General features: G+C 39.4%; 2 protein-coding genes and 1 long non-coding RNA gene across 57 annotated transcripts in view; 2 read left to right on the top strand and 1 right to left on the bottom strand.

Moving 5' to 3' along the window:
• CYP20A1 (cytochrome P450 family 20 subfamily A member 1) overlaps positions 1-14,795 on the top strand; it is a 70,248-nt gene extending 55,453 nt beyond the window's left edge. For all 7 annotated transcript variants that reach the window (XM_072813063.1, XM_072813062.1, XM_072813067.1 and 4 more), the window contains one exon: positions 11-14,795. In XM_072813063.1, coding sequence (XP_072669164.1) covers positions 11-161 — 151 coding nt within the window. In that variant the 3' untranslated portion in view covers positions 162-14,795. The remainder of the gene's footprint in view (positions 1-10) is intronic.
• On the bottom strand, positions 10,857-22,247 carry LOC140625619 (uncharacterized). Its single transcript, XR_012024963.1, has 3 exons — positions 21,217-22,247; positions 20,284-20,376; positions 10,857-12,549 (listed from the first exon to the last, which is right to left on the bottom strand). It is a non-coding gene; the product is annotated as an uncharacterized lncRNA (long non-coding RNA).
• Positions 21,003-25,161, top strand: part of ABI2 (abl interactor 2) — a 122,006-nt gene continuing 117,847 nt past the window's right edge. For 35 of the 49 annotated variants that reach the window (XM_072813044.1, XM_072813023.1, XM_072813022.1 and 32 more), the window contains exon 1: positions 21,014-21,366. In XM_072813044.1, coding sequence (XP_072669145.1) covers positions 21,250-21,366 — 117 coding nt within the window. In that variant the 5' untranslated portion in view covers positions 21,014-21,249. Of the gene's footprint in view, positions 21,367-25,161 lie in introns of all 49 variants that reach the window. The other 14 variants (XM_072813027.1, XM_072813014.1, XM_072813010.1 and 11 more) reach the window with 1 other exon arrangement.

Below are 25,161 nucleotides of genomic sequence, written 5' to 3'. Positions count from 1 at the left end.
TCCTGACTAGGTTTGCATATATGGTGGCCACAGTTCTTCTGAGTGTATTGGTGAGGAGGCTGCACCTACTTTCCGTGGAGGGACAACTTATTGAAACTAAGTATGAACTGGTAACATCATCCAAGGAAGAAACTTGGATCACTGTCTCAAAGAGATATTAAAATTTTATATGTTTAACTTTCTGAAGGAAAATGATGGTTTAGAAAATCTATATTGAATCTTTTTATAAACCAAGTAATACTATACCTACTCATACTTCATTATGTAAATTTGGATTTTTGTATATCAGATTTTCTTAATGCATGATATACATTTATACTTTATTGCATCAATATAATGATAGTTCTAACAGGAAGCTCTCTATTTTAATTTTTGTTTAATCACTTTCTGTTTTTTAGTTTTTGTTTTGTTTTATCACTTTCTATGACAGTATCTTCATATTATTTTTCTTAGTTTGATCTCTAAATTTCTTGAAGAGAGACATTATTTTACACACTTTGGGGAATCATGTTTTCTGAATATTCATAAAAGGAAAACATCCCAACTTCTTTTCATACTTTACATCACTTTAAAGGGGGAAAACAAGGACTTTCCATAATTTTATTTCTTGAATTAACATTTTTATTTTCTGAGTATAAATTAGTTTAAGTTTAATCATTGTTATTAGGTTGAGTGACCTACCTTGTACTTGCCTACTTTTATGCCTCCCAGATAATAGTGTTCATTTCATGACTTATACAAAGCTCATAATTTTGAATGGTTCTGAGTCATTTGGAAACTACTGAATGTGTTTTGAAGTGCCACCTAAGTGACAAACTAAGATTGAGGCTTGTCTTACCTTCTGTTTTGCCGGAAATTTTAGTAGCACTATATTACTTAACCAATTCTTATTTGTGGGAAAAACTGAATCCCTAATTTGTTGTTATTATGTCATATAATGAACTTAATGATTATGAAACAAGAAAGCACCAACTAAAAACCAAAACCAATTTTTTTTTTTTTTTTTTTTTTTTATGATAGTCATACAGAGAGAGAGAGAGAGAGGCAGAGACACAGGCAGAGGGAGAAGCAGGCTCCATGCATCGGGAGCCTGATGTGGGATTCGATCCCGGGTCTCCAGGATCACGCCCTGGGCCAAAGGCAGGCGCCAAACCGCTGTGCCACCCAGGGATCCCCCAAAACCAAATTTTAAAAAAGAAAACAAACATTACAAAACATATGACAGGGATAATATCCATATGATATACATATGATATATAAATAGCTTGTATAAGTTGGTAAGAAAACATAATAGATAAATGGTCAAAAGACATAAACAGCTTTTAGAGGAGGAAGTAGCAATTCAACCTTTAGGAAAAAAGGTCAGTCTCACTAGTAAGCAAAGAAATATTGGGGCTATTTTAAAAATATTTTAAGTGGCTTTGAAAATTTACACCTTGTACTGATAAGTTTTATATTTAGTACTTTTTATTGATAACACTGTAGTTTAGTCCACTTTTTTTGGTTACATTGTTCTTGAGGAACCTTTTTTTTTTTTAAGACAACAACTGGAGGAAATATGCCAAGTGCAGATAGAGAGGAAAGGGAGAAAAATGATAACTGTTTGCAAGTGGGTTTATTTTTGACACTGCTCAATTCCTCTTGTAATTTTAGTTTCAAGACTACTCTAGTTATTGAGTTATTTTATGCTGTGTTTATGGTCAGATAGCTAACATTTTAAAACTAGTTAGGAGTGGTTAAAATAGATTTTAAGAGATTAGATGCCGCTTTTATATCTGATGAAAATAGTTAATTTATGGAATAATTTAAATTCTAAAACTTTAAGTAAAATGTATTCTTAGTTCTCAGCATCATGTTATTTCAAAAAGGCACACTGTTAAATTCCCTCCTATCATTTTGTATGGTTTTGTGTATATAGAGCATCTTCCTTTATTATCCAAGTACCTTAATTGGTTTAGAAACTGGCAGTGGAAAGTTAGAGTAGGCAATTGATACGTAGACCAAGTGTCAGTAAAATCAGATGAGATGAGGAGAATTTTAAAGCAAGTGAGACCTGATCAGCAATGATAAAGGGAAAAATAGGGCAGCTGAACAGAGAGTGAGGGAATTGGCATACTGCCAACATATAAGCCAATGTATAATTACTAATAATGATTTGAATTAAGGAAAATAAAAGAATCAGGTAAATAAGCAAATTTTATCTGTGGTTATGTGACTAAACACATTACACATAAATTATCTTCTAGTGGATTTTAAAAAATAAAAATACTGTTAACCATGTATAAGTTTATCCATTCACTGTTGTCCTTACTCGGCCCTTTATATTTATCAAATGACTAAAATTGCATACCCTCAGTGTCAGTAATGGCTTGTAGCAGGACTCCTAAGTTTTGTAGCTTTTTGGGTTTTTTAAAACTACTTCTTATCTGATTTTGATCTGCATTCTTTTTGACTATTGAGAAGTTTATTGTTAAAAACACCAGCATAGGACACCTGAGTGCTTCAGTTAAGCATTTGACTCTTGATTTCAGCTCAGCTGGTGATCTCAGGGTCCTGAGATCAAGCCCCAGGTCAGGGTTCGTGCTGGACATGGAACCTGCTTAAGATTCTCTCTCTCCCACTCCTTCCTTCCTCCCTGTCTTTTTCTTTCTTTCTCTCTCCTTCCCTTAAAAAAACAACAACAAAAAAAAGATTATGGAAAGAAAGGGCTCTTCCACACTTTGTGCTAATAAAATTCAAGGCAGAATTGATTCTGTGCATGTGTTTGGGAAAAATGACAAACTCGCATGCTGTTTTATCTGGCCCACAAATGTGCAGTTCCATTTTTTTTTATATAAGTAGATTCTATCTTATTTATAGACCCTATGTAAAAATGTATTTGTCTTGTTTATCTTAAAATAGTTTATATTTTAAAACAAAATGTTCTATTTTTTTGTCATGAAAATTATATAGGTTTGCTGTAGAAAAATTTTGGAAATACAGAAACACAAAAATAGGAAACTGACTCACCTGTAGTCCCACTACTTGGAGTTAGCCAGTCATAAATTTCTGGGGTAGCTGCTTCTGCTCTCTTTTATATCCACTTATAATTTTTACAGACAGATTATATATAATGTTCTCTACAGACAGATTATATATAATGTTCTCTACATGTACTATCTTTTAAAAATTATTTTTATTTTTACTTATTTATTCATAAGAGACACAGAGAGAGAAGCAGAGACACAGGCAGAGGGAGAAGCAGGCTTCATGAGGGGAGCCTGACATAGGAGGACTTGATCCCTGGATTCCAGGACCACACCCTGGGCTGAAGGCGGTGCTAAACCCCTGAGCCACCCAGGCTGCCCTCTACATGTACTATCTTAAGAACAAGTAGCATTTTCTACAATTGAAACATTAATATCCTTCTCACTCAGAAAGTAAGCACAGATTTTCATCATTTCTTTTTCTCTCCTCTTCCCTTTTGCAAGTATTGTTATTCCTTTCAACACTGAAAATGGCTTTACTTCCTCCTCCATTTATCAAAAGAGTAATTTATATATTGGTACATCTGAGTTGCTAAGGCATAGAATAGTCTAGGTGTTGCAGTGAGCATTTAAGAAATGAAATTACTCTTAAAAATATTATTTATTTATTTATGTATTTGAGAGAGAGCAATTGAGAGAGCACAAGCAGGGGGAACAGCAAAGGGAAAGGAAGAAGCAGACTCCCCCACTGAGCAGGGAGCTTGCTGCGGGCTTGATCCCAGGACCCCGGGATCATGACCTGAGCTGACAGCAGAGGCTTAGCTGACTGAGCAACCCAGGTGCCCCTGAAATTACTCTTCTATCCTAAGAAAAATATAATTAAATTCAGATTGAGGTGGCATTTCAGCTTTTAGGAAGAAATCTTAAAAGAGTCTCTGTTGTTGTTTTTGGACTCTGGGGCAAACAGATTAAGATTCTTCTCTTGAAGCCATCTTCATTTTTTTCTCCAGATCCATGAAAAGTGCTGTTAACCTATAAAATGTACTTTTTTCACATGTGGTTATATTGACAGATTGAAAACTGTTTAAACAATTCTACTGAGTCTCTAAAACTGAGGGCATGGGCCAGTAAATATCACGGAGTAAGTAAGGTCAGTAGTTATGAGAGGATAGCTTGTGAGAGAAATGGACACTATTTTCAAGGGCAGGTTTATATAATATCAACAAATTGATACTAGTGACCTTATTTCTCTCCTCAGCCAGTCCTCTGCCTGTTTCCTAAGTAGTAAGACCAATGATTAAGGTAGAAAGGGAGAAGGGGGGTGGGGGTGGGTGGGTAGGTAGGACAAGAAAGCAGTTACTGTTACTACAGAAGTCAGAGGAAATCAGCACAGCCAGAAAGGCTTAGTATAATGTTGCTTTGAGGCACTGTGTGTGCCTTCCACTGATAAAAAGGAGTGAGACTGAATTTACAGCAAGAGTTAAGCTCAAGTAGAAAGGGGAGTGGAAGGAGCATTTGTTATAAACCAAATACTTTATATACCTTTCTTTAGTCCTTTAGAGCATGGTTTTTCATTCCTGCTGGAAAAAATACTATAAATGAATACAGGCATATAGTTGCTAAGAAATAGAAAGTAAATGATCTAAATTTCAAATTAGTATCTTCAGTGGGGTTTATTGACGTATTTTGTTATTTAAGGGGGAATCAAGCTATAGTTTCCAATGATGTAGTGTTCATAATTGTTAAAGAAACTGACTAAAAAGGGTATTGTAAAAGCAGTATTAAAATAAATCTTAAAAAAAAAAAGAAATCTTAAAGAAAACTGATGCTACCAACTCAGCCATATCTATAATTGATTAATTTTTTTCCTGTTTCCACATACATATATTTTTACACATTGCCATCATAACAATATGGTTTGCTTTTCACTTAATGAATTTTAAACATTTTCCTTTGTTACTTTTATAAGGGCTTTGGGGAATAGATTTTAGGGGGTAAGAGGGGAATAGACTTAAACTGAAAATAAAATAAATAAGATAAAAATCTATGAATTAAGCACTACATTTATTTTGATGACACTGAGTAACTGAATGGATAATTGTAAAACTGGAGTTAGGAACCATTTTTAAAAACATCTAGGCGATAAACAAAGGGGCAGGAAGGACATTCCTCTTCCATTCAACTCCCTTGTGTAATCGATTTACAGTTTGGGGCTTTCTAGAAACTGGGAATGCATCTTGTTATAGCATGTAATAAAATGTCACAAGTAAATAATATCCCGTTTGGTAATTAAAAAAAAAACCCACAATTTTATTTATATCTGAAATACTTGCAAATTCTTGTTATAATTTTTAACACAGGATAGTAGGAAACAAAACTTTACTTGACCATTTTAAGTATGTTATAAAGTTGTAAAGATTGTCAAAAAGGCAGTCGGGGGATCCCTGGGTGGCTCAGTGGTTGGTTTGTCACATGCCTTTGGCCCAGGGCATGATCCTGGAGTCCTGGGATCAAGTCCCACGTCAGGCCCCCCTGCATGGAGCCTGCTTCTCCCTCTGCCTATGTCTCGCCTCTCTCTCTCTCTCTCTCTCTCTCTCTCTCTCTCTCTCTCTCTGTGTGTCTCTCATGAATAAATATATAAAAAAAGAAAAGGCAATCAGTATTTTTGAAGAAATGATTGAAATCTTCTTTGAGGTTTTCTGTGCATGTAGAATAAAGTAAAGGTGATTACTAAATAGTTGAGTTTTCTAGGTAGCCAAACTACCTCTAATGCTAGTAGAACTTTGTGATATGCTAAATATCCCATGACTAGACATATTTAAAATGTTTTGTGGACATCTTTTTGGTGGTGTCTATACTAGGTATGAACATAGATTTATAATGATTTTTTTGTCATTATACAAAATGTCAACCAAAATAGTTGGGTAAGCAAGTAGTCCTTTCTTCCTTCTATATCTTATCATTAAACCAGGAAATCTTTAAGGAACACAGTTTTTTTTTTAAATTAGGTTAGCGAGAGCATGATTTCCTAAAGTATGTTTCATGGAACACTGTCTTGTGATATTCTGAGGAAAAGGTAACTTAATCATACTCACTCTCAGATTCTCTATATTTTTTCTCAGATATTTATAATACATATTGATATATCAGAAGTGCTGAGAAGTTCATCTGTAGAGAAACTTATTTTAACTGACATAACCCTGAATGTTCCTAATTTTTTTTAAGATTTTTATTTATTCATGAGAGACAGAGAGAGAGAGAGGCAGAGGGAGAAGCAGGCTCCACGCAGGAAGCCTGATGTGGGATTCAGTCCCAGGACTCCAGGATCACTCCCTGAGCCAAAAGCAGACGCTCAACTGCTGAGCCACCCAGGCATCCCTTCCTCATGTTTTTGATGTAGGTTCCCCTTTTTTCAGTTTCACCTTTAATTCTGTAAAACCACTATTTCATGGAATGAGTCTTCTGAAGAACAGAACCCTTTTTGTCCAACATGACCTGGAGACAAATAGTAGTCTTAAGGAATGTCTGTCTTGGCTGGTTCCTTAAACTATGTGTGGTCCAGAGGCTCTCTAGCTTAGGAACAACTATAGTCTTAGAACCAAACCACCTGAATTCTATATTCTTTATTTGGAGAGAGAGGGAAAGAGAGGAGGAGGAGAAGGGGCAGATGGAAAGGGAGAAGCAAACTCCCTGCTGAGCAGGGAGCCCTGACATAGAGCTGTCCGGGGACTCAGGATCACGACTTGAGCCAAAGGCAGACACTTAACTGAGCCACCCAGGTGCCGTTCTGAATTCCATATTCTCTCACTCCCTTGTCTTTACCTCTTTTCCCTGTGAGAGTACAGCACCCAGTAGCTCTGCTGATTCTCCCTTACACTGCAGTCCTGACTTATATTCCCATCCAAAGACATGAGACTTATTTAGTCTGGAAACAGTTTTTTATTGAGCATGCCAAGTCTTAGACTAGGCAGTGGAAATGTAACAATGAACAAAACAGACATGACATTAGAACTGTGTTCTCTCTTTTCTGTGCTCTACCCCAGGATAGGCAACCCTAAAATCTCGACATCCTAGAGCTTAACCTTCTAGCATCTAGCACTCAGCTCTGTAGGTCCTGGCTTTTGAAAGTAGCTCAAGGATCCTTTAGGTTAGCAGCTTAAAGGGACATACATAGGAAAGAACTTCTAGATGATTACATGACACTTGGAAGGCTTCATTCAGTTACAGGCTGTAGGGAGGGAAGAACAGGAACTATTAGATGGCAAACCATGATTTTTGCTATTTTCGTTATGAGCAAGAGAAGAATCTAGGGGTCTTATCAAGTAAAACCGTCAACATTGATGCTAAAGAAGAATACTGTAGAACTTTCAGGGTGAGATGAAACTATACTAAGAATCGGTTTGACTAGGTTAAGGAAAAATATTTATTGTGGTCATCTGTGAATTGTTGCTTAAATATACGGCAGCACTAGGTGTGTTCCACTTTCATGATTTGTTGCTTGTGTTGCAAGGCCATCAGCTAATAGAGAATTGATGTTGAGAGCTTAAAAGAGCCTTGTAGAGATTATATGGCATGGCCTGCTTACAATTTTAAATTTTAGACAGAGAAGCCTAGGGCTTCTGGAACCAGGAAGATTACTGGTCTTTTACTTTGGATTTTTTTCTTATATCCTTCTGAAAATATGTGTTTAAGTATGCTGCTATTATATTCAAAGGATTTTGTTAAGCTTTCAAGGAGGTGTAGCTTCAGAAGGAATTGGAAAATTTTTTAAAAAATACTCTTGATACAGAACCTTTGAGGGAGATGCAAATGTGTTTTGAATGTTAAATTTACTTAGATTTAAAAATACATATCTTCAAGTAAAGTTGCCATGACAACCTTTCTTAATGTGTGTATAAATTTTATGTCTGTCTCTTTGAGGTTTTCATCTTTCCCAGTACCAGTATAGGGTTTAATCATAAGAATTGGGCACTGTGGTGTATTTCTATGTGCATGGTGCCCTGTGGAAATTATATAATTTTGGAAGATGCAAATCAAGCAATAGGGCAGTTCTGTAGCATAAAAGTCCCACCAGGATGAATGTCTTCTTGTTCTCTCCATCATCAGAGATCTGGTTTCAAACCCAGGTGAAATTTTGGATTGAAGTCAAACCATGCATCTGTTAGGAGTTTCAGTTTTTTCTTATTTTGGAGATTTAAGGAGAGTCTTAGGGAGTATGGGAAAATCTGGGCCAAATATTTTGGTTAACCCCCAAACTGATCCAGTCTCCCTGAAATTATCTAAATCTAAACCACAGTTGATATCATAGGTTAACTTAGAACCACAAGAGACTTCTCTACAATGGCCAGGCATGTGCCCAGAGACACCTTAGAAGCTCCTTCTGGCCTAAACTCCAATCCAGCACCACTAGACAGATACCATTAATAGACCTTTTACTTCCTTTTATCCTATTTAGGATACTCTTGACTCTCAGGCTCTACTTTGCACATGAAGGGCCAAGAAAAGAGTAGTAGGATTTGAAGAAGATAAGTTTAGGAGGAAGGAATTCTCATCCTTAATTTAGGAAATGTGAATTTATTAAGTAGAGGAATAAGGGAGTAGTTCCCAGTGTCTTTTCATAACAGTAACTATGACTTTTTCTTAAGAATTCTTAATCTTGAAGCACCTACCTGGCTTAGTCATTTGGGTGTCTGCCTTTGGCTTGGATCGTCATCTTGGGGCCCTGAGATCAGGCCCCACAGCAGTTTCTCTCTGCTCAATGGGGAGTCTGCTTCTCCCTTTCACTCTCCCTCTTTCTCTATGTCTCTCTTTCTCTCAAATAAAGAAAATCTTAAAAAAAAAAAAACTCTTAATCTTAACACGGATGCCTAAATTTTGAGATATTTGCTTAAGAGCTGTTCATGTTTTTATATTGTAGTTCCTCTACAGCTTTAAAAAAAAATGAATGTTTATAGTAATTTAAGAATCCCTGAAGACAATTAACTGAGCTCAGAAGTATGATTAATGTGTAAGCTTTGATTCTCTTTTAAAGTTTTAATAGGCTTTATAATACTATGTTACATTTAAGAGAATCCATAGAAATTTTCTAATCCAATCCCCATATAAAAGGGGGAAATTTATTTATTTTTTAGATTTTATTTATTTATTCATAGAGACACACAGAGAGAGAGAGAGAGAGAGAGAGAGGCAGAGACACAGGCAAAGGGAGAAGCAGGCTCCATGTGGGGAGCCCGACATGGGACTCGATCCTGGGTCTCCAGAATCACACCTCAGGCTGCAGGCGGCGCTAAACCGCTGCACCACGGGGGCTGCCCAAAAGGGGGAAATTTAAACTGGGAGAGGTTATTTTATATGGGAATATGTTCGGGCTTATTTATACTTTTTTAAAAAACATGTTTAGATTTCCTTTTTGTTTCATCTTACTCTAAAGGAAGAATTTTTTAAAAAGAAGAAATAAAGAAAAGGCCCCAATGCAAAAAGAACTGGCTAAATTAGTGTACTATGTATTGATAACTGAGAGAAATAAGATAATAGCCTCCTAAAAACAAACAACACTTGAAAAGAGATGCCCCACAGTCCATGCTGTGATAGGTTTTAAAAAAGATTTCTTTATTTATTTGAGAGAGAATGTACATGCATGGGCAGGGGCAGGGGCAAAGGGAGAGAAAATTTCAAACAAACTCCCCTCTGAGTGCAGACCCCAACCCTGGGCTTGATCTTAGGACCCTGAGATCATGGTCTGAGCCGAAATCAAGAGTCAGATGCTTAACCAACTAAGCCAACCAGGCACTCCCCTGTGCTATAATGTTTATAAAGATTTTTTAGTTTATTTTGATTGTAAGAGCCATAAATTAGGGCTGACTGCATAATTTGTGGGACCCAGTGCAAAATGAGAATATGGGACCTTAGCTTAAGACAAAGTCAATCTCTCTTCCTGTGGGCCTGCTATTTTCAAAGTAGGTGAATAACCCCTATGGGATTCCCTAAGAGATTGAAATCTCCACTCCAAGACACATTACTTACCTGGATCAGGGGTAGGCAAGGGAACCCTGACCAGTCAGTGAACATGCTGTGGTGTGGCCAGCCCAAGGCAGGGATGACTGCTTCCTTGCTCTGCCTCAAGATGCTCCAGAGAAATCACTTGTGGGAGCCCAGACCTCCCCATGGAGGGTGACCATGGCAGAAAGTGGGCCTTCCTCACCAGCTCCCCTGGTAATGTAATCCTGTTGCCGCCCTGGGCAAAAGGCCTCAATGCTCACTTCAGGGGTAGGAGATGGAGGTCAGGTGGGGCCCAGGGTACCAGGCAGCAGGTAGTTTGTCACTGAGAACCTGAGAAGGGAAGCCAGGTAGTAGTCTCCAAGCCTTCAGTGCATGCTGTGTCATCCTATTTGGCTCCAGTTATAAAACACAAATTAAAAAAATAAAATTTTTAAGAATTTACTACAGTGCCCTCAAAGTATTCTACCCCAAAGCATAGGGCCCATCTGAGTAGTGGGGTTCTGTGAGACTTAACCGGTTGCACCCCAGGAGGCCAACCCTGGACACATCTGACCTTACATGGCATGGTGCTGTGACTCAGTGGTTTTTAAGTGCTATACTTCCTGGTTGTATGCTAGCTATCTTTGCAAATAACCATAAGTGTTTCATTTATTATTTATCATTTAGTGGTTTAAACTTCTGTCGGATATCTTAAAATTACCTACACAATAAGCAATACATAGCTGCCAGACTTAAAAAAAAAAAGCAATTTCATAGTACACATGTATATTGAAGTTGCAGAAGTGTTCTAGTACAGTAAAAAAATCTCATCTTGAACCCCCATTTCACTGACGGAACTTTTACTTTTCCTGTATTTTAATCATAACTGCCAAAGATTTTTCAGCTGAAAGGTAAAATGGAAATTTTCTGTGAAATATCATCATAAAACCCTATGAAATATTTCAGTGATATGAGTCATTCACTTATTCATAGGGGTAGACATTTAGATAATAGAAGTAGCTAACAGAAATCTGTGAGAAATATATTGTTAATTCCTGTGGAGGAGGAAGGAAGAAATCCTACTGATGTATTTTTAAGTGTAGTTAAATTCAGTGTTCCCTTCCATTTCAAAATATCAAAATTATTCTGTTATCCTTTCTTTCCAAGAGGCTACATAAAATTACTTTGACAAAATCATGAACCATTTTTTTGCTGTTAACCTCTTCCACATTCCATTTCATGAACATAACAATCAGTGGTCAAGAATATCCTTATTTTTATCAACCTTGTATTGCATATATAACACTTAACTACCATGCACTGTGGTATTTAGTTAGCAATTTTGTCAAAGTATAACCTCTTGGTTTACGATATTACTGAAACTAACAAGAAACAGACTGTAATAAATAAAACTTAGCAACTGTTGGAAATAATTTATGATGTAGGTCAGTTAATATTCAGCATACAGGTTCTAATGGTATTAATGCATAATCAACTGGTATTTCAAACTGCTAGCAATTCATGTTATTAAATGAAGGTCAGTACTGTAGAATTTTCAGTAATAAAAACCCTGCACATTCTGAGGCTTGAAGTTTTATAAAATCTTTAACATAATTTAAACAAAAGGTGAGCAAAAGTAGCTAATTTTAGAAATCAGTTTTTGTGAACTAATTTGTAATCTGCTGTGAGGAAACTATTATCTGTTTTATGTTTTAGCTCTGAAATGCAGTGCTTTTCATGGGGAAGGATACATAAAGACAGTTTTAGGAGAAATGAAAGAACTGAGGAATTTTTTTTCTTCAAAAACATACCTTTCAAGATAAATTATCTACCCATTGTTAAACCTATACACAGAGCTATATTACCATGAACAATTTCGGGTTTATATTGCCCACTGTCATAGTTTAATGGAAAACATTGTTTTCTCCTTGACTATAGAAAACAAACTGAAGGTTATCAGAAGGGAGGTGGGTGGGAAGAATGGGTGAAATGGGTGATGGGGATTAGTGAGTGTACTTGTGGTAAACACCAAGTAATTAAAATAAAGACTTAAATTTTTTTTTTCTTTTTGTTTTCCATAAGTAAGGGAGCTATTTTGTTGTCTCTCAAAGGAAACTATTACAGATTGCTAAGTATTTAAATAAAATCTCTCCAAGTTGTATTCTGGATATATAATATTTCCTCAGAGTAATTTCTTCTTGAAAAATATTTTTCATTGGGTATTGGATAGTATGAGAGGATTATTGCTGATTTTGTTCAATGTGCTAACAATATTGTGGCTATGTAGCAAAATACAGATATATATATATATATATATATATATATATATATATATATATATACATACACACACACACACACTAAAGTGTTTAAGGATTAAATGTCATGTTTACATACTTAAAGGTCTTTGGTAAAGAATACTATAAGAAGATAAAGTAAAATAGAAGTTATTGTTATTTTGGGATCCCTGGGTGGCGCAGCGGTTTGGCGCCTGCCTTTGGCCCTGGGCGCGATCCTGGAGACCCAGGATCGAATCCCACGTCGGGCTCCCGGTGCATGGAGCCTGCTTCTCCCTCTGCCTGTGTCTCTGCCTCTCTCTCTGTGACTATCATAAATAAATTTAAAAAAAAAATTAAAAAAAAAAAAAAAGAAGTTATTGTTATTTTAATTAATGGGTATTTATATATTCATTATACCATTCTCCATACTGTATGTTTCTAATTTCCATGATAAAGAGACAAAAAATATGGCTTTCAATAAAAATGAAAACAAAAATATATATAAGATTTGTGGGCTGTGGAGCTACTGACTTTTTAAAAATGAGGGTTTTTTTTTTTTTACAAACTAATTTTGGAGGATGTATTTTTTCAATAATTTCTAACTTATTTCATAAAATGTAACTCATAAGTATAAAGCACAGAGTGCTTTATTGTGCAGTAAGCTTTTCTTTTTTTTTAAGATTTTATTTATTTATTCATTATATATATATATATAGAGAGAGAGAGAGAGGCAGAGACACAGGCAGAGGGAGAAGCAGGCTCCATGCAGGGAGGGACTCGATCCCAGGACTCCAGGATCAGGTCCTTGGGCCAAAGGCAGGCACTAAACTGTTAAGACACCCAGGGATCCCCTGCAGTAAGCTTTTCTTGAAAAAATGCTTTAGTACATTTTTAACCATTAAATAAATATCCCTAAAATTGAGACCAAAGTTTATATTACTAAAACTAAAAGTTTATATCACTATCACAAAGTTTCAGATGATAAAGCTTGCCTAAAAATGTAAAGATTAGGGGCACTGGGCTGGTTAGGCCATTGGAACATAAAACTCCCCATCTCCAGGTTATGAGTTCAAGATCGATTCAGAACTCGATTCCGGGACCCCAAGACCACGCCCCGAGCTGAAGGCAGACTCCCAACTGCTGAGGCACCCAGCCGTTCCTCAAAATGGTTTAAAGACCTAAATATGAAACCTGAAACTATAAAAAATTCTAGAAGAGAACACAGGTAGTAATTTAACATTGGCCATAGAAACTTCTTTCTAGATATGTTTCCTGAGGCAAAGGAAACAAAAACAAAAATAAACTATTGGGACTACATTAAAATAAAAATCTTCTTGATTTTGGCTTCAGTCATGATCTCAGGGTTGTGGAATTAAGCATTGAGCTCTGCACTGGGAGTAGGGCCTGCTTAAAATTCTCTTTCTTTCCTTCTGCCCTCCTGCATCCCCCACCCCACTTGCATGCACTCTCTCTCAAAAAATAAATAATTCAACACCCCAAAAATGAATAATCCAATTAAAAATGGGCAGAAGACATGAAAAGACATTTTTCAAAAAAAGGCATACAGATGGCCAACAGACTTGTGAAAAAATACTCACTATCCCTTATTAGGGAAATGCAAAACAAAACTACAATGAAGGATGCCTGCCTGGGTGGCTCAGGGGTTGAGCCTCTGCTCAGGGCCCAGGGCATGATCCTGGAGTCCTAGGATCGAGTTCTGCATCGGGCTCTCTGCATGGAGCCTGCTTCTCCCTCTGCCTATGTTCTGCCTCTCTATCTCTCTGTATCTCTCATGAATAAATAAATAAAATCTTAAAAAAAAAACCACAATGAGATATCACCTCATACTTGTCAGAATGGCTAAAATCAACAATACAAGAAACAACAGGTGTTGGTGAAGTTGTGAAGAAAAAGGAACTCTCTTGCACTGTTGGGAATACAAACTAGAGCAACCCACTCTGGAAAACAGTATGGAGTTTCCTTAGAAAGTTAAAGGTTAAAATGATCCAGCAATCTCACTACTGAGTATTTACCCAAACAATACAAAAACAGTAATTTAAAGGAATACATGTTCCCTGATGTTTGTAGTAGCATTATCTACAATAGCCAAATTAGGTAAACAGGTCAAGTGTCCCATCAATTGATGAATGGATAAAGAAGATGGTGTGTGTGTGTGTGTATGTAATGGAATATCACTTAATCATAAAGAATAAAATCTTGCTATTTGCAGTGACATGGATGGAGCTAAGACTATTATGCTAAGCAAAGTAAGTCAGAGAAAAATGAATACCATATGATTTCACTCATATGTGGAATTTAAAACACAAACCAAACAAGCAAAGGGAAGAGAGGCAAATAAAAAAACAGACTCAACTATAGAGAACAAACTGGTGGTTACCAGAAGGGAGATGGGTGGGGGCGATGGGTAAAATAAGTGATGGAGGTTAAGGAGTGCACTTGTGGTGAGCACTGGGTGATGTATGGAAGTGGTGAATCGCTATACTGTATACCTAAAATTAATTTTACACTGTATGTTAACTAACTGGACTTTTAATAAAAACTTTAAAAAATCCCTCTGCTTGCATTTCTCCTAAGTACAGTGTAATATCTCTAACAGAAAACAATTGCACAAAAAGGAATTCTCCTAAATTTCATCAAAATATATATATTCTGGGACACCTGAGTGGCTCAACGGTTGAGCGTCTGCCTTCAGCTCAGGTCGTGATCCCGGAGTCCCCGGATCAATCCCACATTGGGCTCCCTGCGAGGAGCCTGCTTCTCCCTCTGCCTGTGTCTCTGTCTCTCTGACAGTGAGGGAGACAGAGACACAGGCAGAGGGAGATCCTGGGATCATGCCCTGAGCCAAAGGCAGACGCACAACTGCTGAGCCACCAGGCATCCCATTAAATAAAATCTTAAAAAAGAAAAAGAAAGAAATTGTCAAGGTAAAAAAGTTAAACTACACAAAGTATCTTCATGAAGAAGGAAGACATTCTTATTTAATAGTTTCCAAACATTTAATATAAAACGAAGAAAAGGGATAATATTACAGGAACTACTTTTGTGCAGATATGAAACAGCTGGTTTTATTCTCTAGGTGCCATAGATGCTACTCTTTAATATATTTTAAAAATGTATGAGAAAATCCAGTTATACTACATACTGATTGACACTCTTAATAATGTTAAGGATACTAAAGCTAATAGGTTGATGCCATTTAAGACAGAAAATTTTGGGACAAAGTGTTAATAGTGAAAACAACGATTATGGTTAATTAGCATGTCAATGGTGTGCAGAAAGGATCTGAGCAGAAAGTCTGGAGTGAATGGGTATGTCTTATAGATGTTGTAAGACGTGCCATGTAAACAGTTCCATTAAGTAACATTTATCTCTTTAGAGCCCACACAATCAGGCATTGAATTATGTACTTTGCCTTAATTTCTTCAGTTAAGGATAGTTATTAGGATGATATATGTCAGAGGAATTCCACAGACATACTGCATCTTTATTCCAGAAGTATTTGACACTTTTTTCATCAGTTTTATGGCTACAATGATGAAATGTTGAATAGTCTGACTCTTTTAAGGTCCATTCAAAATTGGCCAAATTTGGGGCACCTGCGTGGCGCACCTGCGTGGCTCAGTCAGTTGAGCACGTGACTCTTGATTGCAGCTCAGGTCATGATCTCATGGGTTGTGAGATGGAATCCTTCATTGGGCTCCCTGCTCAGCAGGGAGTCTACTTGAAAGACTCTTTCCCTCTGCACCCCTACCTTGCACACACACTCTCTCTAAAAGTAAATACATCTTTTAAAAAACTGACTAAATTTAAGGTACAGTGGTTCCTCCATCCATAGTTTCACTTTCTGTGGTTTCAGTCACCTGCCATCATCAACTGTAGTTGGGAAGGAGATGCCTAACACTTCATCACAATGCCTACCTCATTCACACACTTTTTTTTTTTTTAAGATTTTATTTATTTATTCATGAGAGATACAGAGAGAGACAGAGGCAGAGGGAGAAGCAGGCTCCTCATAGAGAGCCCAATGTGGGACTCAATCCCCAGATCCACGGTCATGCCCTGAGCTGAAGGCAGATGCTCAACCGCTGAGCCATCCAGGCGTTCCTCATTCATGCACTTAATGTAGGCGTCATCTCACATCATCATAAGAAGGGTAAGTACAGTAAAATATTTTAAGAGAAACCACAGTCATATAACCTTTATTACAGTATAATTGTTCCATTGTTACTTGTTAATTTCTTACTGTGCCTAATTTATGAAGTAAATTTTATCCTAGTTATGTATGTATACGAGAAAACAGCACATGTAGGGCTCCATACTAGCCAAGGTTTCAGACATATACTGGGGGTCCTGGAAAGTATTTCCCATGGATAAGGGGTGGGGGGGAACTATCATATATTGATAGTGGTCTGAGCAACAGATTTATAAGGACAAGCCAACAGGCTCTCTTCTTTGCCTTAACTTATTTAACATAAGGCTATGATGTACCCCAAAATCTTGCTTATCAGATCTGTAGATGATGTAAAACAAGATTATTTATTTCAAGAGATGGTAATGAAGGGATGCCTGAGTGGCTCAGTGGTTGAGCGCCTGCCTTTGGCCCAGGGTGTGATCCTGGAGTTGGGGGTTTAAGTCTTGCATCAGGCTCCTTACAAGGAGCCTGGTTCTCCCTCTGCCTGTGTTTCTGCCTCTTTCCCTGTGTCTCTCATGAATAAATAAAATATTTTAAAAAAAGAGATGATAACAAGGATTAAAATTGGGGGCAAAGCCAAGGTATAGCTTATGAAAAACTGTAATTTGATTTTTAAAAGAATCAGCTGTACTTGTCATTAGTGGGTTAATATGTAAAAAAATCTAGGAATGTTTAGTGCTTACTTTGAATCAAGCTGATGATAAAATTGTTTAAAATGTGTTACCTTGGGCAGTACTAATAAAAATATTTGCTTTGATTTTGGGAGATAATAGTTTCACTGAACTCTTAGAAAAATAATCCATCTTCAAGGTGCCTGGGTGGCTCAGTCAGTTGAGTGTCTGACTTGGTGTTGGCTCAGGTCGTGATCTCGGGGTCATTGTCAAACCCTAAGTCAGGCTCTGTGCTCAGTGGGTAGTCTGCTTGAGATACTCTCTTCCTTTTCCCTCTGGCCCTCCTCTGCTCATGTGGGTGCACGTCCGTGGGTGTGTGGGGGTGGTGATGGAGAGGGTGAGGGAGAGTGAAACTTAAGCAGATTCTGCTCTGAACATTGAGCCTGACATGGGGCTTAATCTCACAACCATGGCATCAGGATCTGAGCTGAAACTAAGAATTGGATGTCCAACTGACTGCCCTATCCAGGAGCCTCAAGAAGTAAATCTTTTAAAAAAAGAAAAAGAATCCCTGTTCATTTTAGGAAAGATGAGCAAAACCAAAAAAACCTTACAGTCCCACCACTCAGATAATATATATGCACACGATACATGTATTTTTTTGTTTTCCTTTTTGCTTAAATTATCTTAGCAGCAGCAGATGTATATCTATATCCTCGGATCCTTAGATTCTGCTGAGTGGTTTTCTGTTTTTGTTTTTTACGTTTTAATTTTAATTCCAGTTAGTTAACATACAGTGTTATATTTGTTTCAGGTGTACAATATAGTGATTAAAACTTCCATACGACACTGGGTACTCATCATAAGTACATGCCTTAATCCCCATCACCTATTTACCCCCCCTTCTCCTCTGGTGACCATCAGTTTGTTCTCTAAAAACAGTCAGTTCTTGGTTTGTCTCCCCCCCCCCCCTGCTCATTTCTTAAATGCTACACATGAATGAATCATATGGTATTTGTCTTTCTCTGACTGAATTATTCCACTTAGCATTATACTCTCTAGTTTTAGCTATATTGTTGCAGATGGCAAGATTTCATTCTTTATGGCTAATATCCCATTATATAGAGATGATACATGTTATATCTTTATCCATTCATCAATTGATAAACATCTGTGCTGCTTTCATACCTTGGCTATTGCAAATAAACATCGGTGTGCATGTATTCCTTTAAATTCGTGTTTTTATATTTTTAAAAATATTTTATTTATTCATGAGACGGGGGGAGGGGGCAGAGACACAGGCAGAGGGAGAAGCAGGCTCCACGCAGGGAGCCTGACGTGGGACTTGATCATGCCCTGGGCTGAAGGCAGGCCCTGGGATCATGCCCTGGGCTGAAGGCAGGCACCCAACTGCTGAGCCACCCAGGCATCCTGATGCTTTTGTATTTTAGGGGTAAATACCCAGTAGTGTGATTGCTGGATCTAGGGTAGTTCTCTTCTTAACTTTTTTGAGGAACTTCCATGTTTTCCAGAGTGGCTGCACCAGTTTGCATGCCCACCAACAAGAGGGTTCCTTTTTCTCTACAACTTCACCAACACCTGTTGTTTCTTGTGTTGTTGATTTTAGCCATTCTGACAGGTGTGAGGTGGTATCTCCTTGCTTAGTGGTAGATTCCCAGCTGCCAGAAATTTATAATCATAGACCTTCAGAGCCAGAAGGGCCATCTCATCAGCCATTACCTGGAAACTTGTTAGAACTATAATTTGGGCCAGACCAACTGGATCAGAAACCCTGGGTGTGGGCTCAGCAATCCTGTAGTTTAACAAGCCCTCCAGGTGATTCCACTACAGACTGAACTTTGAGAACCGACCTGATTTAAACCCTTTGATTTTTTTTTCAGATAAAAAAGCTAAGATCCAAAGAGGTTGTCACAAGCCAGCTTAAGAAAACAGCAGAATCTTCAGGCAGGGATTCCTAGGATGACCATCATCTTTCAGGGAGACCTGTTTATTGGGCTAATTGCTAAACAGTATTTGAAAATGCCAGGTGGAAATAAGTGTAATACAGTCTGTTTACCACTTAACTCACCTGGTGGGCTTGTTATAGTTCAACAGTAGCCTTTTAACTCACTTTAGTCTGAAAGAAAAGTTTTATCTGTTTTGCTCACTTGATTATTCATGTTTCTTATTCCTTGAAGCAAGTTTATATATTATTTAAGTAACTGCCCCATTCTGTCACCACTGCCTTCTAATCAATCTCTAGTGTGGACCCTACAGCTTTCATTTTTAACACACTCCTTACACTTAAGTTTGAGAACCACTAATTCAGGGGATCCCTGGGTGGCTCTGTGGTTTGGCGCCTGCCTTTGGCCCGGGGCGCGATCCTGGAGTCCTGGGATTGAGTCCCACCTTGGGCTCCTGGTATGGGGCCTGCTTCTCCCTCCTCCTGTGTCTCTGCCTCTATCATAAATAAATAAATCTTAAAAAAAAAAAAAAAACAACAAACCACTAATTCAGATGTTTGAAGTGACTAAGAAAAAGAAAACAAAAACAAAAAAAACAGATGAATTGGACCAACATTTTCAATATCCTTTAATCTTGGTTCCACACTGAAAATTCAAAATAATTTGTTAATGTGTAGATCATCATATAGTGAATAGAACAACACCAGAGACTGCTCCAGAAATTTGTAATGGCATTGCAAATTATTTTTTGAAAAAGTATAGAATACAGTTTCCTTATTATCCGGGGGCGGGTGGAGTGGGAATCACTGTAGGAGGGCCAAGACATCACAAAAAGCAAGAACAAGAGTTGAAATAATGGATCCTGGGACACTTGGGTGGCTCAGTGATTGAGCATCTGTCTTCGGCCCAGGGCGTGATCTGGGGTCCCGGGTTCGAGTCCCGCGTCGGGCTCCCTACATGGAGCCTGCTTCTCCCCTCTGCCTCCATGAATAAATAAAATCTTAAAGAAAAAAGAAAAAAAAAGAAAGAAATAATGACCTGTTCTGAACGACCAATGTGGCCAACCCTGACTTTCCACGGCACAAATTAAGGTCACGGAGAGAGCTCAGGAGTGGCCTGAAATTTCAATTTTTTAAAGATCGCATTGTGTGGAGCAGTCAGGATGTAGGGAAACCAGAGACAGTATCTGGGGAACGAGAAGAGCCCCGCAAGATCAAAATGATCTACCTTGAATTTCTGTAGCATTTCTACGTTTTTCAAGGCGCCTCTCACCTCAACGTTTACTTCATCCATGTCCCAGTCCTGTGAGGAAGGAGATTTTTGCAGCAGCAAAATACATTTTTTCTAGACTTTTAAATACTGGACCTACGAAGGAAATACGAAGGAAAAAAAAGGGGGGGGGGGCGAGGAAGTTGACAGAAGGCGAGAAATGACAGAAAAGGCCGTCCCTGAGGAGGCGAACGGGGGAGAGGGCGAGCCTCAGGCCGAGGCCCCCGGCGGCGGGGAGCCTGGCGGCGCTCGGAGGGCAGAAAATCCTGGGCGCACGACCTTTGGGATTAGGAAACTGGAACGTGCTTATCTGTACCAAAGAGGCTGGATGGAGTCAAAGAAGAGGAAAATGGAAAGCGAGGGGGCACTTAAAGCCGCGCCGAAGTTCTGTGGGCTCCTCTTCTCGGGTCCCGTGACCCCGGGGCCTCGGCCTCAGGTGGGGAACGGCGCCCAGCGGCGGCGCGGGCGGCGCGGGAGGGAAGGCAGCGGCCGCCGCCCGCACCGAGGAGGCCGCGGCGGACACGTCCCGAGTCACGCAACTGGCGGGGGCCGAAGGGTTAACGGCGCGCCCGGCTCCCGCGCGCTCCCGGCCCCACGGCCGCCGTCGCTAGGAGACGCCGGCGGTGGGGGAGGGGCGGCGCGGGCCGCGCGGCCGAGGGTGGGAATCTTTTTCGGGCGCCCGGGGGCGGAGGGAGGGGAGCGCGCGTGCGCGCGCCCGGCGGTCCGTCCGTCGCCGCGGTGACCGTCCTCCGAGGCCGTCGGCTCGCGCCCCGCCCCCGCCCCGCGGCCCCCTCCCCTGTGGCGCGCCGGGGAGGGGGGTGTTTCTCGCTCCTCCCGAGTTGCCGCCGCCGCCGCCGCCGCTCCTCCTCCTCCTCCTGCTCCTCCTCCCCCTCCTCTCCCAGTCTTGGGTTTCCCAGGCGCTGCCGCCGCCGCTACCTCTGCGGTCTGTATGAGGAGGAGGATGTGAAGATGGCGGAGCTGCAGATGCTGCTGGAGGAGGAAATCCCGGGGGGCCGCCGGGCCCTCTTCGACAGTTACACGAATCTGGAACGGGTGGCGGATTACTGCGAGAACAACTACATCCAGGTGCGGAGCCGGTCCCGGCCGGGCGCGCGGCGGGGTGAGGGGGGGCGGGGGGATCCCCGGGGCCGGGGCCGCGCGCCTGAGGGGGCGCCGAGGCCGCGGCGGGGCCGGGGAGCAGGGCGGGAGCTGGGGCCGGGACTTGGCCAGAAGCCTCCGGCTGCGGGAGATTGTGGCTTTGAGACACCTTAAAACGCCCCGAATCAGCCCTCGGTGCGGGGCGTGCGTGTGTGGTGTCCCCGCCTCTCCGCTGCTTCTCCCCCTCGGCCGCCCCCGCACGCGGCGCCCGGCGGGGCTCGCGAGGGCGGAGGAGGCGGACGGTGTGGTTTCTTGGATTTGACAGAATTCGGTTCCCCCCTAGGGCAGGGGTGTGCGTGTGTGTTTGTGTGTGTGTGTGGGGGATTGATGGATGCCCCCTCCCCCTTCCCTCAGGCTCTGGAGGATTTTTAAGGGGCTCTGTTGCTGCAGAGTAAAGTGCCTCGGTTTTATAGTCCTATAAAGGCCTCGAGGGGCTGGTGATTTTGTTTGTTTATTTTATAGTTTCTAATCGGGGAATACAGTAGGAGAGCAGTTGCCTCTTGTTGGAAGTTACTGCCATTTTCCTCCCTATAGAGAATGAGAAACTGCACGGTAATAAGCATCTCCTCTCCCCCCTCCCCCCCCATTCCCCTTTAGCAGACTTAATTTTCCTGTGGGGGGAAAAACTGTATTTTTCAGCCAGGATTAGGAGAGGATCCTCATGGTTTAATTTTTCCCTGAGATGGTTGGTTTGGCGCGGGGGCTCGTAGGGGTAACGCTGTGTGTCTGTGTGTGGAGGTGGGGTGTCTTGGGGGAGATGAGATCCAGCTGCGCCTGGATGAAGCAAAAGAGTCTTCGGCCTAAAAAAAAAAAAATCCTTTAAAAATGATTTGGGAGGAGAGGTTAAAGCACACAGTTTGCAAATACAGCATCTTTTGTTTTTCTCTATGGTTGATTTTTCTGAATCCCAGGTTCTACCTCCATTTTTTCCCCCTTCCCATTTAAATTCTCTTGGGATGAAGATGGAAATGGAAAAGTATGTTAAGTTGTTTTTTTTTTGTTTTCACTATCCCCCCCCCACCTCCGTCTCTCCAGGCATCCTTCTTAATACAGCTATATTGTGAAACATTCTTCACTCTTAGTGTAAACTAACTAAATAAATAGGTATTAGAATGTATAGGTTCATAAATTTTGTAAGGATGCATAAATAACTAAGGATTTGTTAGATTTTACTTGATTGGATGTATACCGAACTCTGTATTCTCTTGTACGGATTACTGGTGTTGGAGAAGGAACCAGATATAATCCAAGGTTTTTCCCTCCCAAAGAGGGAAAGTATGGCTAGTAGGAACTGAAAAAATGTGTCTCGGGTCAAAGATGCATGCAAAAAAAAATACAGTGGTCCATATTTGGAGGGTGCTTTGCTAATTCTGAGTGGGATAGGAAAGAGGCAAATGTTGAGTTGCTCAGTTTTCCACTGAATATATTAAAAAATCTTCTGTAGCCTGGCACTGTGTAAAGGGTTGATGATACTCACCTAGTGTCTCCGGAATTTCATAGTGTAGTTAATAGGAGAGGCTGATCTGTGAGCAAATGAATAATGTAGTGTGTCAATTCATACTCTGTAAGGGACTGAAGGTAGGAAGAAGGACTGGAGAAAGCTATACTATTCTCAGGAAATTCACAGTCTCTAGGAGAGGCAAATCTAAAAGGACTGACCTGATAATTCCATTGCCTCTTGCAACATATTATGGGATTATAGGTCAGAAGAGACATTGAGAGTGAAAAAGTGATTTGGTAGCCGTTAGTGCCATAATAATAATAAAAAGAGAAACAGATTTGTCTATTCTTTGGAAAATAATTTTTAATTTTTTATTTTAATTTTTTAAAAATTTTTATTTATTTATGATAGTCACACACAGAGAGAGAGAGAGAGAGAGAGAGAGGCAGAGACACAGGCAGAGGGAGAAGCAGGCTCCATGCACCAGGAGCCTGACGTGGGACTCGATCCCAGGTCTCCAGGATCACGCCCTGGGCCAAAGGCAGGCACCAAACTGCTGCGCCACCCAGGGATCCCCGGAAAATAATTTTTATTGTAATTTGAAGGTATAGTTTTTATTAGATTACAGTTAATACATAAAGGTAAAGTATATGGATTAATAAAGCTGAGAGGTTAAAGGGATTGAGTCATCTTTTTAAATATTTTGTACATTTCATCTAGTTGAAAAGAACATTACCACCACCATTATCTGTTTTAGCAATAGGAATAAAAATTTAGTGTGGTGGCATTTTAAAACTCATAGTATAGATATTAATAGAAATGGATTTAAAATATTTTTTCAATTTAGCAACTAAAATAGATTTTACACTTTAGATTTTACACCCTAGGTTATCATCTGTTTCATGATGCAGTGGGTATATTATTGATGTTTTTCTCTTCCCAGATGACAGCTCTTGCATGATTTGTTTGTAGTAAAGTTGATAAATAGAACATGCTGATAGTGGATTTGTGCTGACCCAGCTGTACATTTGACCCAACTGGCTCTCCTTGTGACCAGAGAACTGACCAGCAGGGGTTTTGATGCTGCCTCTAACCCTGCAGTAGATGAAAGTTAATTCATTGGATATATGATCACATTGTCAGTTTAGCCTTGTTAGAGCGTCATGCCCTAATCACAAGCTTGGGTTAACTATCAGTTTAGCCTTGTTAGAGCATCATGCCCTAATCACAAGCTTGGGTTAACTGACGCTCATTTTATTTTGTGGAAATGTAATTTTTGACAGTAAAGTAGAAAAAGATAAATCTGTTGATTGTATATGGCAAAGGGTAAAGTTCTTTGTTCAGTGCTCTTAAATAGCTGGTTTTAAGCATAGGAATATCCAAATAAATACGTTAAATAAGAATATTCTAAATGTGGATTATATTTAGTGTGAAAATTGAGCAAAGGAAGGAAAAATGATTGTGCTGTCCTTCTGGAAACAACTGTGTTTAAATTGTTCCTAATAAAAACCTCCTTCAGATATATTATCAGCATTAAGAGTGACTAGGTATTGCCTGTTTTAACACACACAAACACATGTATAGCAATGTTGTCAGTAGTAGTTTTGCAGGTTACTAATGCAGTTGATGTTAAAAATTTTAAGATCATCTTTAGTAAAAATTTAAATGGTTTTCTTTTTTCAACCTCTAGAAAAAGTGATAGTAAAAATATTCTAAAATGATGGTAAAAAGTTATAACTAACATTTGCTGATATTTACCTGATTGATTTTATTTCTTATTTGTAAAAAAGGACTTAGTAATTGTTAAGGATTTTTTAAAAGATACATGTAAGATCTGTGTGTCTTTTTTTCATTTATTAATATAAACATTGATACCTAATCTAAGAAGTATTCAGAAGTTTTAAACAATGTTTTGATTGACTTGGAACTTACATTTTTACAAGTAGAAGGATTTTAATGAGTTGCTTTAATGTGTTGGTAGATGAAATAAATTTATAGTTTTTTTTCTAGAGTAGATCTGAGAAACTTATTTTTCCTTTATTGAAAAGATATATTTATTGGGATGCCTTGGTGGCTCAACAGTTGAGCATCTGCCTGAGGTTCAGGTCCAGGGATTGAGTCCTGCATCAGGCTCCCTGCAAAGGGCCTGCTTCTCCCTCTGCCTACGTCTCTGCCTCTTTCTCTGTGTCTCTCATGAGTAACTAAATAAAATCTTAAAAATATATATATTTGTTTGAGAGAGAGAGAGGATAAGCATGTGTGCCTGGGGAGGGGGAGGGCAG

This window comes from Canis lupus, chromosome 36 (assembly GCF_048164855.1).
Source record: "Canis lupus baileyi chromosome 36, mCanLup2.hap1, whole genome shotgun sequence".
Lineage (NCBI taxonomy): Eukaryota > Metazoa > Chordata > Mammalia > Carnivora > Canidae > Canis > Canis lupus.
The sequence above is the reverse complement of the archived record's forward strand: the minus strand, read 5'-3'. Positions and strand labels throughout refer to the sequence as shown.